The sequence below is a fragment of the Xenopus laevis genome, chromosome 1S, assembly GCF_017654675.1.
Source record: "Xenopus laevis strain J_2021 chromosome 1S, Xenopus_laevis_v10.1, whole genome shotgun sequence".
In the NCBI taxonomy this organism is placed as follows: domain Eukaryota; kingdom Metazoa; phylum Chordata; class Amphibia; order Anura; family Pipidae; genus Xenopus; species Xenopus laevis.
In genome coordinates, this window is record NC_054372.1 from 154,547,923 (window position 1) to 154,561,812 (window position 13,890).

The 13,890-nt window shown below is 40.9% G+C and overlaps 1 protein-coding gene across 3 annotated transcripts; it reads left to right on the forward strand.

Moving 5' to 3' along the window:
- Window positions 1-672: 672 nt before the first annotated feature.
- Window positions 673-12,671, forward strand: xbp1.S (X-box binding protein 1 S homeolog). 3 transcript variants are annotated; one of them, XM_041580405.1, is made up of 5 exons: window positions 673-1,179; window positions 6,070-6,166; window positions 8,289-8,427; window positions 9,344-9,456; window positions 10,652-12,671. In XM_041580405.1, the coding sequence occupies exons 1-5, from the start codon at window positions 746-748 to the stop codon at window positions 11,282-11,284; spliced, it is 1,416 nt and encodes a 471-aa protein (XP_041436339.1). In that variant the 5' UTR covers window positions 673-745; the 3' UTR covers window positions 11,285-12,671. The 3 variants fall into 3 exon arrangements, with proteins under 3 accessions (XP_041436339.1, XP_041436337.1, XP_041436338.1); XM_041580404.1 differs by having other exon boundaries at window positions 707-1,179; window positions 8,289-8,426; window positions 9,293-9,456; XM_041580403.1 differs by lacking the exon at window positions 9,344-9,456 and having other exon boundaries at window positions 683-1,179; window positions 8,289-8,426.
- The last annotated feature ends 1,219 nt before the right edge of the window (window positions 12,672-13,890 follow it).

The following is a 13,890-nucleotide window of genomic DNA, read 5'->3' on the forward strand; positions in this document are numbered from 1 at the left end:
GGTAAAGCAAAACGGCACAAATTCGCCCATCAATATTCATGATGACATGACAACATAAAGACACTCTAGATGTAACAAATAGCCCCCTATGGGGTAAGGCACTCATCCATGTGTCAAATGAGACAGGTTTTTGTGAATACCCCTCACTGTTACTTCCCTACATCAATTACCCCTCACTGGGGAGACACTGAAAGCACTGATTGCTTAGGTTTGAGTAAATAATTGTCCATCTGTGATTAGGGTAGGACTCCACGAGCGATTTTGTCGCGATCCGATGCGCTGCAACAAAACGTAGGTAATAAGGTAAGAGATAGAATTGTCGCATGGTTGATCACGACAAAATCGCTCGTGGAGTCCTACCCTTAAGACTGAGGAAAATCTTCCCTGGATGCAGTACTTGGGGGCCATTGTGACTACAGCCTCCCTATACATTTCCCAGGGGTAAGAGCTGGGCCTGAGCCACTACAGCAGTGATAATATATTTGGTGACTACAAATAAATGAAATGGAACTCAGTGTGTGTGTGATAAAACAGGAAGCTGACACCCCTATGGATAGTGGAAAGTGGATTAAACCAGTCTACACTTCTGCTCATCTCCGTTTAAAAGCCGCACACCAAGCAGACGGCCACACAGACACGAAGCCAGTACAGTACGGGCACATTTATTGACTAATATGTTAATGAGCCATAAAACATCTGCATTTAATACGCGCCCTGCCCTAAGTCCCTAGTGGGTGCGACCCCCATGCCGGGCAGCAGGGAACAAACACCCCGAGGCAGTCACAGCATCGGCTTCAGCTTTCAACAGCCTCTGGCCAATGGCAACGCAGCAATCACTGACGTATCGAGAACGAACCAATGGGGAGGAGACACGCCGGGTAGATATGAATGGGTCGTGAGTCAGAGAGAAAGTAATTCCTACCCGGCTAACGCTGTGATTCCTCCTCCCTGTCTCCCAATCTGCCCCACGGATTCCCTGCACCCCTTGGAAATGGTGGTCGTGGGAGCCCCCAAAGTGATCTTTATTCCCGGGAATCAGTGCGAGCAGGCCGACGCCTTGGGATCCCTAATGTTACCCGTAAGCAGCCCGGGCAGTCCAGAGTCGGCCAGCAATGAGCAGCCCCCCAGGAAGAGACAGAGACTCACCCACCTCACCCCGGAGGAAAAAGCGCTTAGAAGGTGCGTCCCCCATGGCTTTCTATGCTTCTGCCATTCCCTGCTGAAACCTTCCGCTCTCGGCAGCTGGAGAGCCTCGCTTTGTACATTGCTACTGCCTGCTGCACTGACACTGACTGCTCTGTATCTGTGCTGTTAGTCTATACCAGGGATCCCCAACCTTTAGAACCCGTGAGCAACATTCAGAAGTAAAAGGAGTTGGGGAGCAACACTAGCATGAAAAACGTTCCTGGGGTGCCAAATAGGGGCGGTGATTGGCCATTTGGTAGCCCCTATGTGGATTGTCAACCCACATTGAGACTCTGTTTGGCAGTACAGCTGGTTTTATACAACCAAAACATGCCTCCAAGCCTGAAATTCAAAAATAATCACCTGCTTTGAGGCCACTGGGAGCAACATCCAAGGGGTTGGAGAGCAACATGTTGCTCGCGAGCTACTGGTTGGGGATCACTGGTCTATACTATAGGCTTGTGTTCCCTGCCTGTCCTGTACTATAGACTTGTGTTCCCTGCCTGTCTTATACTATAGGCTTGTGTTCCCTGCCTGTCTTATACTATAGGCTTGTGTTCCCTGCCTGTCTTATACTATAGGCTTGTGTTCCTTGCTTGTCCTGTACTATAGGCTTGTGTTCCCTGCCTGTCCTGTACTAGAGGTTGTATTATGTGATAATATACAAAGGTTGTGTTCCCTGCCCATGATCTGCTATAGGGCTGTCTATATGTAAAAGTTGTGTTTTCTAATTGAATCTATATGTCAGTGAAGGTTATTCCATTCTTAAGGTTTCCCAACTGAAACCCGCTGCTGTATTTCATCATTATCCGAGTGATGGTTTTCTAGAATACATTACTGTATTGATTGTTCTTAGTGGAATAATGGCAGCTGTAAATGGTATACGTATCCCAGGAGGAACATATGGTACAAGACTAAGACCATTTAAACCTTGCTGAGTTCTTTATATTAAAGCTAAATAGGAGGGGGGGGGGGGGCTTGCTACTTCCAACCATATGTCAGTCCAATAAAGTGCATTTTTCTAATGTTCTCATTCAAATTAAGTTGTATTAAGGGCTGTATTCTCAGGGACATGTGTAAACAAAATACTATATTCCATAACAAGCCAATTATGCCCCATCCTATTACCTCTAATGTGCTTTTCTGAAAGGGATTTTCCTATATCCTGATGACATTCTTGCAATGCCTGCTCTGTAGGAGTCTGAGCAATCTGCTACTTAATCCTGCCTGCGTGGCAACAAAGAGTGCTGCCCCCAGTGACGTCAAGCCTCCTACCAGAGTAATTCAGTGCAGAACTGGGTATTTTTTTTTTTTTTTTAAATGTTCCCTTCCTGGAACTTTCTTGCTCAATATGTAATTTCTGCTTGGTGGTGGGGCTGTTTATAACCCTGTTGGACGTTAAGTACAGTTCCTTTAGTTAGAGGATGTGGGTTTTCTTAGAGTTCAGCAACACCTGGAAGATTAAATGCCTTACCCTGAATCAAAGTTCAGTGAGCCATTCCTTCTAGCTGGGGGACAGTGGTTCCTTGTGAGATGTGGGCTGCAACACAATGCTGAGGTTGTAGTTAAGCAATATTAGTTGGAATGTAGGTTAGACATTTTTCATTATATCCTTATAAGGGTAGGGGCACAATGGGCGATTCGGGGAGATTTAGTCGCCTGGCGACTAAACTCCTTGTCTTTGCGGTGATTAATCTCCCCGAACGCCTTCCCTATTACGAAGTCGCCAGAAGTTGCCTCACAAGGAAACTTCGGAATACGAAGTGCGGTGTGTGCCATGCCGCAGGCGACTTTTCATTATAGCCGGTGCAAGACAGAAGGAAGGCATTCGGGGAGAGTGGTCGCCGCAAAGACAAGGCGATTAGTCGCCAGGCGACTAAATCTCCCCGAATCATCCAAGTGTACCCCTACCCTAAAAAGAGAGGCTATTTGAAGTCATTGGGGAGTTCTCTTACCACCGGCCCATGAAACAAATTGAGGGATTTCTAGTATTCTCTTATTTTTAAAAGGGGTACATTTGTACACAAGTTTCAGTGCATCATGGGACATCACTAAGCACCAATCAGTTTTTGTGTATTATAAAATAGAATGCACCTCCATTATAAAGTGAGTATTTTACAAACCAGACGTTCATGACTTTCTATAAAATCCTCTGGCTTTTTTCCTGTATTAATAAAGAACTCCTGCAGTATTATGGGATCAGTTATCTTTAAACCAGGCCCGGACTGGCAATCTGTGGGTTCTGGCAAATGCCAGAGGGGCTGCTATAAGGTCCCATATAAATTCAGTATTTAGTGGGCTGGTGGGGGCTGTTTGGGCCTCTGTGTACCTGAAATGCCAGGGCCTATTTGAATTCTCAGTCCGGGCCTGCTTTAAACCCATTATTCAGAAAGCTCTGAATTACAGAAAGGCCATGTCCCACAGACTCCATTTTATCCCAATTTTTAAAAACAGTTCCCTTTTCTCTGTAATAATAAAACGGTGCCTTGTACTTGATCCAAACTAAGATATACTGAATCCTTATTGGAAGCAGAACCAGCCTGTTGGGTTTATTTAATGTTTACATGATTTTCTAGTAGATTTAAGGTATGAAGATCCAAATTACGCAATGATCAGTTATCCAGAAAGCCCCAGGTCTCAAGCATTCCGGATAACAGGTCCCCTATCTGTACTTTAATCATACCTCTGTGACCATAGATCATACTATAACATTAATGTACAGTAGAATCTGTTACATAAATAACTTTCTCTTAATTTGGCTGTGCTAACTGGCCTTGCAAGTGCCATTTGAGTTCACCGTCATTGCTCAGCAGTAAAGTGACAGCCGTATGACTGGTTAGTGAAAATGAGGTGACAGTTAGACTCGGCTGGGTGGGGAGTGCATCACTAAATTGAAATACAGAAGTGTTTGCAACATCATATTTTTGCTTAGCAGACAAACTATAGCCTTCAAGGAGACTCCTCTTATCCTATTCATTCCTTCTACATTGGCAATGGGCTTGAATTGTTGAAATGACTTCAGCAATATTGAATATGAATATTTCTCCTCCTTGGCCTATAGTTATTTTTCCTTATCTTACACTCAAAATATCTGCCACCGTGGCAATGTCTTATGATCTAAGAATAGTGTCCCATCTTCATATGACAATTATCAGATAACCGACATGAAATTTACATATCACCAATAATTAATTCACAATCATACCCTTTATAGTTCCTCTTTAAAATGCATTGTGGGCCTGCCATATGGTCTCCACAGCTTGTTCTTTATTTATGGACCTGCTTCCCATATTTTAGTATCTGTATCTATGAAAATGTATGAAATCTTCATTAAACACAATAAACTGATCTTAGGGAAGATTGGTGGGGCTAAATCATATCTGGTTGCTGTGGGTCACTGAGCTTTTGCTGACTATTTAAATGCATTGGCAGTATTGGTGCCTACTGTGTGACTGGGATTGCATCTAGCTGTTTGGGTTATATTAGCTTGTTCTTAAGGTGGCCATACACAGGCCGATAAAAGCAGCAGCTTATCGGCCAGTGCCTGGGCCCTCCAACGGACTTCCCCGATCGATAACTGTCCGGGTTAAAAATCCGCATCAGTTGTTCATTGATGCAGTCCCGCAATTCGAACGCCCGTATTGCCTACATTATGATCTGATCGTTGGGTCCTAGGGCCCACGATCATATCAGCTTGATATCGCCCACCTCAATGTGGGCATATTGGAGAGAGATCCGATCATTTGGCGAAATCGCCAGATAAGCGGATCTCTACGTGAATGGCCACCTTTAGACTGGGATGTCCAGCCTGAGGCCCTTCAACTGCCACAAAAAGCTAAAGATAATTGCACTTGTAATTAAACAACTGGAATGTACAAATACAAAGGGCAGACAGATAACTGTTTTTTATGTAACATGAGCATATTATTTTGGGTTTCAGTTTAACCGAGCCAATAAAGTCTCTTTAAAGGGGTCATCGCCTTCCAACACTTTTTTCAGTTCAGTTGGTTTCAGATAGTTCACCAGAAATAAAGACATTTTCCAATTACTTTCTGTGTTCTATGTGTGGCCATTCTTCTAACATTTTCACCTTCTAAAACAGCTCTGGGAGGGGGGGTCGCTGACCCTGTAAACTGTTCTAAATTGATACATTTTAGTTGCTACATTTCCTATCTTTGTCCCTGCTGAGCAGAATCCCTGATTTTCATAAAAGACAGCTGTTAGAATTGATACAATAGTTGCTAATATTCCACAGATGCTGCTGAGAAATGTGTCAACTAAATGTTGCAAAATTGTAACAGTTTAGAGTCTGCACCTAAAACACCAGAGACATGAACATTCTACTTTTAACTTAGATTTTGGAAAAACGGTAAAAAACACAAAAAGTGTTTGGAATACAAACAACTCCTTTAAGTGTGTAAATCTAAATTCTGCTCTCACTATGTCAGGCTTCTAGCTAATAAAAGGTAGCTGGGAGGGAATGTACTGCATATATCACATACTGACACATTGCATACCAGTTGCAGCTTGTTGGTCAGTGACTGGAACCATCTGTTTGTATCTCATTCTGATGCAACATCATGCAATTGTACTCTGTTATCATGCTGTGCTAGCAAGCGTTTATTTTCTATTTATGCATACTTTGTCTCTAAGTATAAGCCATCTCTGTTGCCCATACATTATTTTGAATACAGTGGCTGTCCCACCTGCTGAGACCCTATATCTATCATGTGTTTACAACTCCTGGTATAAACATTGCTAGATGATTCCATTTGTCTGTCTGACTTCCATCCATGGGCAGGTGATTTTCTTATAAACTGAGAATATATCCATATGTGTGCATGCTAACTTTTTCCATTTCTACTTTTTTTTTTTTTTTTCCAGAAAATTAAAAAACAGAGTAGCAGCACAGACTGCACGGGACAGGAAAAAAGCCAAAATGGGTGAACTTGAACAGCAAGTGATAGATTTAGAAATTGAGGTAATTTTTTTTTAATTTCTTATTGCCATTTCAATACATACATTGCAAATATACCATCCATGGCATGGATATAGGCTGTGCATATATGCATTTATATACATACGCGCAAGCTGATATATTGTTCAACTTAGCAGAGGCATTCTCCACATCTCAAGCCAGTAGATCCACTAGAAATGAAAATTATCTGAAACTGTCACTGCCTTATTTCAGTACAAGTATAGGCCGAAAGGTTTATTTATTAGATGTAATAGGCACTTAAGTACCCTTTGTTCTATGTGAACCCAGGGGTGTAAATATAATTTTTCTTCTGGAGAATATCTTGGGTAAGGCATAACTTATTAGATGTGCATGTAAGGAATGTTCTAGACATGTATTATGTGTCTGCTGTGACATAGGGTGAAATAAATAGCTGATAAACGATTCAAAAATGCAAATTTCGCTTTTTGCTCGTATTTGGCTGATACATGGTGCTCCCTGCAATATAAGGCATTTCTGGAATTCAAACTGGAATGTGCATTTTTTTAAACACACTTGAGGCACATATAGCTTAGCCCCAGGCCCCCAACTTTAGGGAGCGGTATGGCATGAATGAAGAAGCAGGGCTGACCGGCACTTGGACGGATCCACAGGAACAGAAAAATATTAGTTAAAAAATATATATTTTATTTGCACAAAGTTAAAAAAAAAAATTATATTTGCATCTCCATACGCGTTTAGTCATGGGCTCTGGTCATGCGTTAATGCTACCCTCTGGTGACAATGGAACAAAAATGTATTTTGGGATTTCATACCTGTTTTACTGGTCCTGTCGTTGCTTTCAAAGGTGTGTAATGCTGCTGGTGTATTTGCATGAGTACTTTCCGTATTCTAGTACTAGCAAGTTTTGTATACTACTTTTTGTTTGTAATGTTAATTCATTACCCCCACCCTGACCCTTGAAAAGAGGGAGGTTGTGACTCATTTGAATAGAAATGGATACGTACGTCTGGCTACCCTGAAAATGCCCCAGGGTGCATCAGTCTAGCATTTAGGGGTGTTGGTAATTTTAGTCTTTTATAATTGCCGGTCTGCTTTCAAGCAAATCAGGACTACCTAGTTGCTGGTGGCAAAAGTTTTTATTGTGGGGCATTTTATCTCTTGTTTTACTTCTGAAACAGGCAGGTTAACACATGCCTCTTTTGTAATGCTGAAATACAAGATACTGGAGAATGTAAAAAACATAGTATCTAGTAATTAGGTATCTGCATAACCTGTCTAGTGTTTATGCAACACGTGTGCCTGCAAGTGCACATCATTCTTTGCTTTGTGGCAAAAGTGCAGTATCTGCACAATCCAGAATTCATACCTGAGCACAATTCAGCGTAAGATGAAGCAATAAGTATAATGTTTTTGCTTTTGTCTAAGGCACTTTTTACATGAATAAATCAGTGACCGTAGTAGAAATGGTTTGTTTTAAAAAGCCACAAGACTGAACTGAAAGCTCAGCACACAGACGTGATTAAAGGGGTTGTTTGAGTTAACTTGTAGTATGACATAGAGAGATATTTTCTGAGACAATATGCAACTGGTTTTCATTTTGTTGTTTGTGGTTTTTGAGTTATTTAGCTTTTTATTCAGCAGTTCTTCAGATTGCAGTTTCATCAATCTGGTTGCTTGGGTTGAAAATCCTCTAGCAACCATGCACTGATTTGAATAAGAACCTGGAATATGAAAAGAATAGGGTCTGAATAGAAAGACGAGTAATAAAAAGTAGCAATAACACAAAATGTATAGCCATACAGAGCAGTTTTTTTAAACTTTTAAGCTGGAAAGAGGCAGAAGAAGAAGGCAAATAATTAAAAGTCTATAATAAATAATTAATGAAGAACAATTGAAAAGTTGCTTAGAATTGGCTATGCTATAACATGGGATTTATTTTATATGTCTGCTTTCCCTGAATTCATGAAGAATATAGCTTATAAATAGTTGTTCTTGAGAACTCTGCCCTTTCTGCACTTGTGTGCTCAGTGGCAAGTCTAAATACTTTTCAGATGAAACTGATATCATGGTTCAAAGTTCCAAGAGCTGACTGGTGGTAAAATCGAGCATTTGTGGCTAATGTCCTGTGTTTGATCTCTTCCAGAATGAGAAACTTTTGCTCGAAAACCAGATCTTAAGAGACAAATCTCACGGCTTGTTGGCTGAAAACCAGGAGCTACGCCAAAGATTGGGCCTTAGCACCCTGGAGTTAAAGAAAGAAGAATCATCATCATCATCACAGGTGATTATCTTGTCCATGAATTTATCAGCAACACACATGTATGTTATGTAAGGCTGTGGAATAGGTGCCATTATATAAACTTCTATTATATTCAGATTTAAACATGTCCTTTTATTAAGTTCCCTGACTGTCTGGAGTCTGTGGCTTTTACCCATTGAAAGTAAGAGTGGAAAAATACCAAACCTAATGTTCATATGATTTTGGGCACAGACTCTAGCTGTAACTTACTTTATTTGCTTACCCCTCCCCTGTCAAACAGGCTGTACTCATACTTGCTTGGCACTTCCTTGTTTGTCCAGGAAGTACTGATCCTTGGTAAACAAAGCAAGTTACAGTGAGAAAGAAGCCAAGCCATCTAATGATTGCTTTTTATTTGCATGCAGTAAATAGATGACTGGAAAGCACATCAGCAGGATAAACTGTTCTGCTGACATTACTCTGCTGCACAGCCTACTAGCATTCTATAAATTATATTGTGATGCCTGAAGGCCACCTGTTCCTTTTGGTTAAAGCTGTCAACCAAACTGCCAGCAGTGAAGAGTGATTGTGGCTCCCCTGGAGGAGTGTCTAAACTTCACACCCCTGCCTGCCATTCTAGTGATTTAAATGAAAATCACTTAGAGGGACATCCAACTTGTGGCCCTATGGATTCTGAACTACAACCTCTAATATGCTCCAGCAACCTCTGTGTTGCCCAAAGGCTAGCTGTTGGCTGTTTCTGCAGTAAAGAGTTGCTTGTTAATCTTTGCATGCCTTGCTTTACCCAACATATTTTGGGTAACAATACAGTGTATTACATACGCCTGTGTTACTGTCCTGGCTTGCACAGTTCTGTAACCTGCCTCCTTTCTGGATTTTTCTTCCAGGAGCTGAATCAGTCCAGAAAAGATAAAGTCAGGCCGGAGACCGGGTCAGCTGAGTCCGCAGCACTCAGACTACGTGCCCCTCTGCAGCAGGAGCAGGCCCAGATGTCTCCGAACCTGACAGTGTCTACATGGATCCTGACAGCCCTGACACTTCAGACTCTGAGGTGAGCAGATGCCTCCGTATCATTCAAACTGTATTCTCTGCTGCTACAATATTTGGAGTTACACACTTAAAGTATTAAATGAATTGGGACTTTTTAGGTGCATGTACCACCCTAAGCTATTCTAAAGAAAGCTATGGTGCAGGGGGTGTTTTCGACAACTGCCGTGCTCTGGTAGAAAACTGCAGTGATCTAAACACCCTTAAATGCTTGTCACCACCAGTAGAGACACATGGGTAAAACATCTATATCTCCAGTTTGTAAAGCCTGTATTTCAAGAGGTTCCTATTTTGAAGGGAAATGTACCACATCAATAGACAGGCTTTTCATTCATTTGGGGCATGATTACTAAAAAGTGAAAGTTGACATTTGTCAAATGATCACCAGAAACAAAAAATTGCAATGCCATTGGCAATTTATTAAAAGATGTGTACCTGAAGTTTTGGCAAATTGACTTGGCAAGATTTCTCCAGTGAGCCAAATTAATTTTCGCCAGAGAAATTGCTCCAGGTTCAGGTTAGCAAACTGCCATTAAAAAACAGAGCAGCCTCTTGTGCATATTATGAGTTACGTCGCATCCTCAATGCTAATTTCCCACATACACCGTTTCTTCACGGCAGGGAAGAATTTTCCCTACTGCAGTTTTATGGGGGAAATACACTGATGAATTTTCACAAAGCAGTCACTCCAGGAGAAAATTTGGCAACTTTCTCTTGTGGCAAACTTTGGTGATGAAGTTTGATGAGGAGAAAATTCACAATGTCCCCATAGTCTTTCTGGCACATTCTGTTTTCCTGCACAGGGAGTCGCATTTATTTTGGAAATTTTATTTATACTTTATAAATGTATCTGTATAATTTCTTTCTCTTTTAAACTGAACTTATTTAAGTTTGGTGGACAGTTGAGTGTAAGCTGGCATATTTTTCTCATGCCTCAGAACACCACTGCTTCAAAGTAATTACCAGAACACACACTTGTGTAGGTGTATTTTAACCCTATGTTCCTGGCCCATACAGATAACTTGTTCCAAGCAAATTACCTTTAGGGTACCAATGAGTGCTCAGGCATTTTTCACTTTGGGATACATGTGTCAGTGCTGTAGTTTTTTCAGTTTATGGCAAGCCATTTTGGGTTCTACAGCTTTATTTCTTCTTCTTCTTCAAGCATATAAATGCCTTTGTATGTCTCTCTCTTACAGTCTGATCTCTTGTTGGGCCTTCTGGAAAGCCTGGACTCAGACTTGTTGCTTGCCTATGAAGGAGCACTTGCTGGAAGCCCAGATGAAGAGATCAAGGGAGACGAATCTGATTCCATATCCTCCTCCCCATCTTCTCCTGTGGGGACCCCATCAGCCAAGCTGGAGGCCATTAATGAACTGATCCGATTCGATCACGTGTACACCAAGCCACTAAGCACAGAGGAAGACTCTGCGCAAAGTGTTGAGACCAGTATAGTAGTTAAAATGGAGGAAGCATCTTTCAGCCCTACCTGTGATGATGGCCTGACCTGTGTGAAACAGGAACCACAAGAAGATGGCCTAGTCCCCATCCTCGGAATGCAAAGCTTTTTGCCCTGTTCTGAAAACAACCTTGAAAAATCAAATATATTGGATACAGGAAGTGACTCTGGCTATGAAGGTAGCTCTTCACCCTTTAGTGACCTGTCCTCTCCTCTGAACTCTGACCGGGTTTGGGAAGATTCATTCAGTACTGAACTTTTTCCTCAGCTTCTCCTCAGTGCCCATATGGACCAGTCCATCTGTCCCTCATCTCCTGTTGATGCCGTTTCTTTCTGGAGTCACAGCTCAGATTTTGATGATGTACATTTTTAAATACATCTGTGTGAGACCTAATACTGCCATACATTGCGCCCTTTTCTTTCAGTATTGCCAGGTTACCAGGCTTTACCAAACAGCTTTCTTTAGCTGAAACCGATATCTGCCAGCATCTTCTCTTTTCTAAAGGGTAATCTATAAATCTTATTGATTAGCAACCTGATTTTTTTTTTTTAATATTGTACCCCAAAACCAAAAGAGGTACATTTCTGCTATCCACAGTGAAATTTCTTATTAACTTAAGGCAAACGGTTATTTATTTATGTATTTTTGTTTCTCTAAGTACAACTTGCTCAGTGGTGGTTTCCCATCTGTAATTGGGCACAGTGTGCCTATCCTTGTCACTGCTTTGGTGTGCAGTGATGGAAGCCATACACAACATTTATCTCCGTAATTATTTTTGTACGGTTTTCCATCAAAATATTTTTTTTTTTTTATAGAAGAAAAACAAATCTATGTCTATGTATTGATGCTGTCACATAGTCTATACAGGTCTGTATGAAAGATTCCGTTCTCATTAAGCCCCAAACAAAGGTTTCATTCCACAGCTTAAACTTGTTTTCCATTCTTATAACATCATTTACAGGTTATTTCCACTGAAAATCCAAGAAACTTTTTTTGACAGGACTGTGGAAGAATCATTCTACATTTTTCCAAGTGTTAATGGAAAACTGAAGGGAAAGTATTAATGGAAACTAAGTATTTCTCAAACGTGTAGCTTACAGAGTTGTTGGGAGACTAGCGTGCAGGGTGGCACCATAATGAACACATGTAGATTAAGGCATTTGTACATTAAAGCAGAGTTTACCATTACTACACATCCATTTAATACCAGGTTTATGGTAGTCTATCCAAGATGGAACTACAGATCTCAGAATATCAGGATTTTTTTAAAAAAGATGATGCTGGAAGATAATGGTAGTTCCCCCACCGTTTCTGGCACCACATAAGTACAAAATGCATTGTGTTGGCCCTCTCTGGTTGACCCAGTGCTACATTTTTTTTTTTTTACATTTTTTAAATTATCTATATAAATACTTTCCCATTCGTTAAACTGTCTTTAATTTCGGCCAGGTTCCAAGACACTGCTGCTGATTTTAAATAAGCATTTTGCTTGTATCTGCAATGACCTATTTTCAGCAAGATTGCCTTTCTGTTAAATTTTTAGTTGTATTCCACAAATGTAGAATATAAATTCTACCCACAGGGGTGTAGAAATGTACAGAACCACAGTATCCTGCAGATCAGACTTGTATTTTAAATTTACTGTGTAAATGAGATGATTATATATTTCCACCATTTTTATTTTAGAGGTTAAGAAATTTGCTTTCTCCATTTAATATTTAAAACTACTATGCCATTAAAGTGCAATAAAAAAAAAAAATCGTTGTTTTGTGCTTTTTTCTGTTGGTGTCCAATGTGTGGTAGCTTTCAAACTCCATAGCGTAAGGGTAGAGCTTCACGAGCGATTTTGGTCGGATCGGCTCTCGTCGACAAAACGCACGCGACAAGTCGGATGGAGTTGCACGTGTGAAGATAGAATTGGAGTGAATAAAAAGTCAGAGTTAACTACACGGTTCGACTGTCTGATGAAGATGCTGCTTTCTGCGAAAGTACGAAGCACAACAGTCGTGTCGGATGTAATGTAGTTCTTACCTCCGTCTTTTCATTCAGTCCAATTATATCTTCACGCGTTTGACTCCACCTGACTTGTCGCGCACGTTTTGACGGCGGGCGTCGATCTGACCGAGCTCTACCCTTAAGGATAACAACACGCTGCTGCCATCCCTCAGAAAACAGAGGCAGACAAAACGCCTCTGTTTCTCGCCACTGCGGGAAATGGGAAAACCTAAAGGGGACTGTCTGGATTTTACATATAATATATATAATCCAGCTAAAGCAGGCCAAACAGAGGTTGATTCCGATCTTTGTCACTCCAGGTATTTTATAAATGGAGGCCCATTATGCCTTGGCATTGATGCTTTGTATGAGTTTAATGCAGAGCTAATGAAATATATAATGTTTATCGGGATTTTTTTTTTTTCTGCTATTGTATTTGCAGCTAAGGGACACCGAAGAACACCTAGCTTTATCCCCAAGGAATATAAGAATTATACTGAGCTGGTTAATGCCACTCTTTCTAAATGCTATTCTATAAATGTGAATACATCTATTTTTCCTAACACACACCAGTGCACTGAAAGAAATGTTGCACAAACTGAATTTCCATTACAATAAGGGGCACATTTACCTAGGGTCGAATATCGAGGGTTAATTAACCCTCGGTATTCGACTGCCGAAGGTTAATCCTTCGACTTCGAACGATTAAATCCTCCTTAGATTTTAATCCATCGATCAAATGGTTTTTCTTCAACCAAAAAAAGCTTACAAAGCCTATGGGGACCTTCCCCATAGGCTAACATTGAGGTTCGGTAGGTTTTAGGTGGCGAAGTAGGGGGTCGAAGTTTTTTTAAAGAGACAGTACTGCGACTATTGAATGGTCGAATAGTCAAACGATTTTTAGTTTGAATCGTTTGATTCGAAGTCGTAGTCGAAGGTCGAAGTAGCCAAAAAAATCATTCGAAATTCAAACTTTTTTTTAT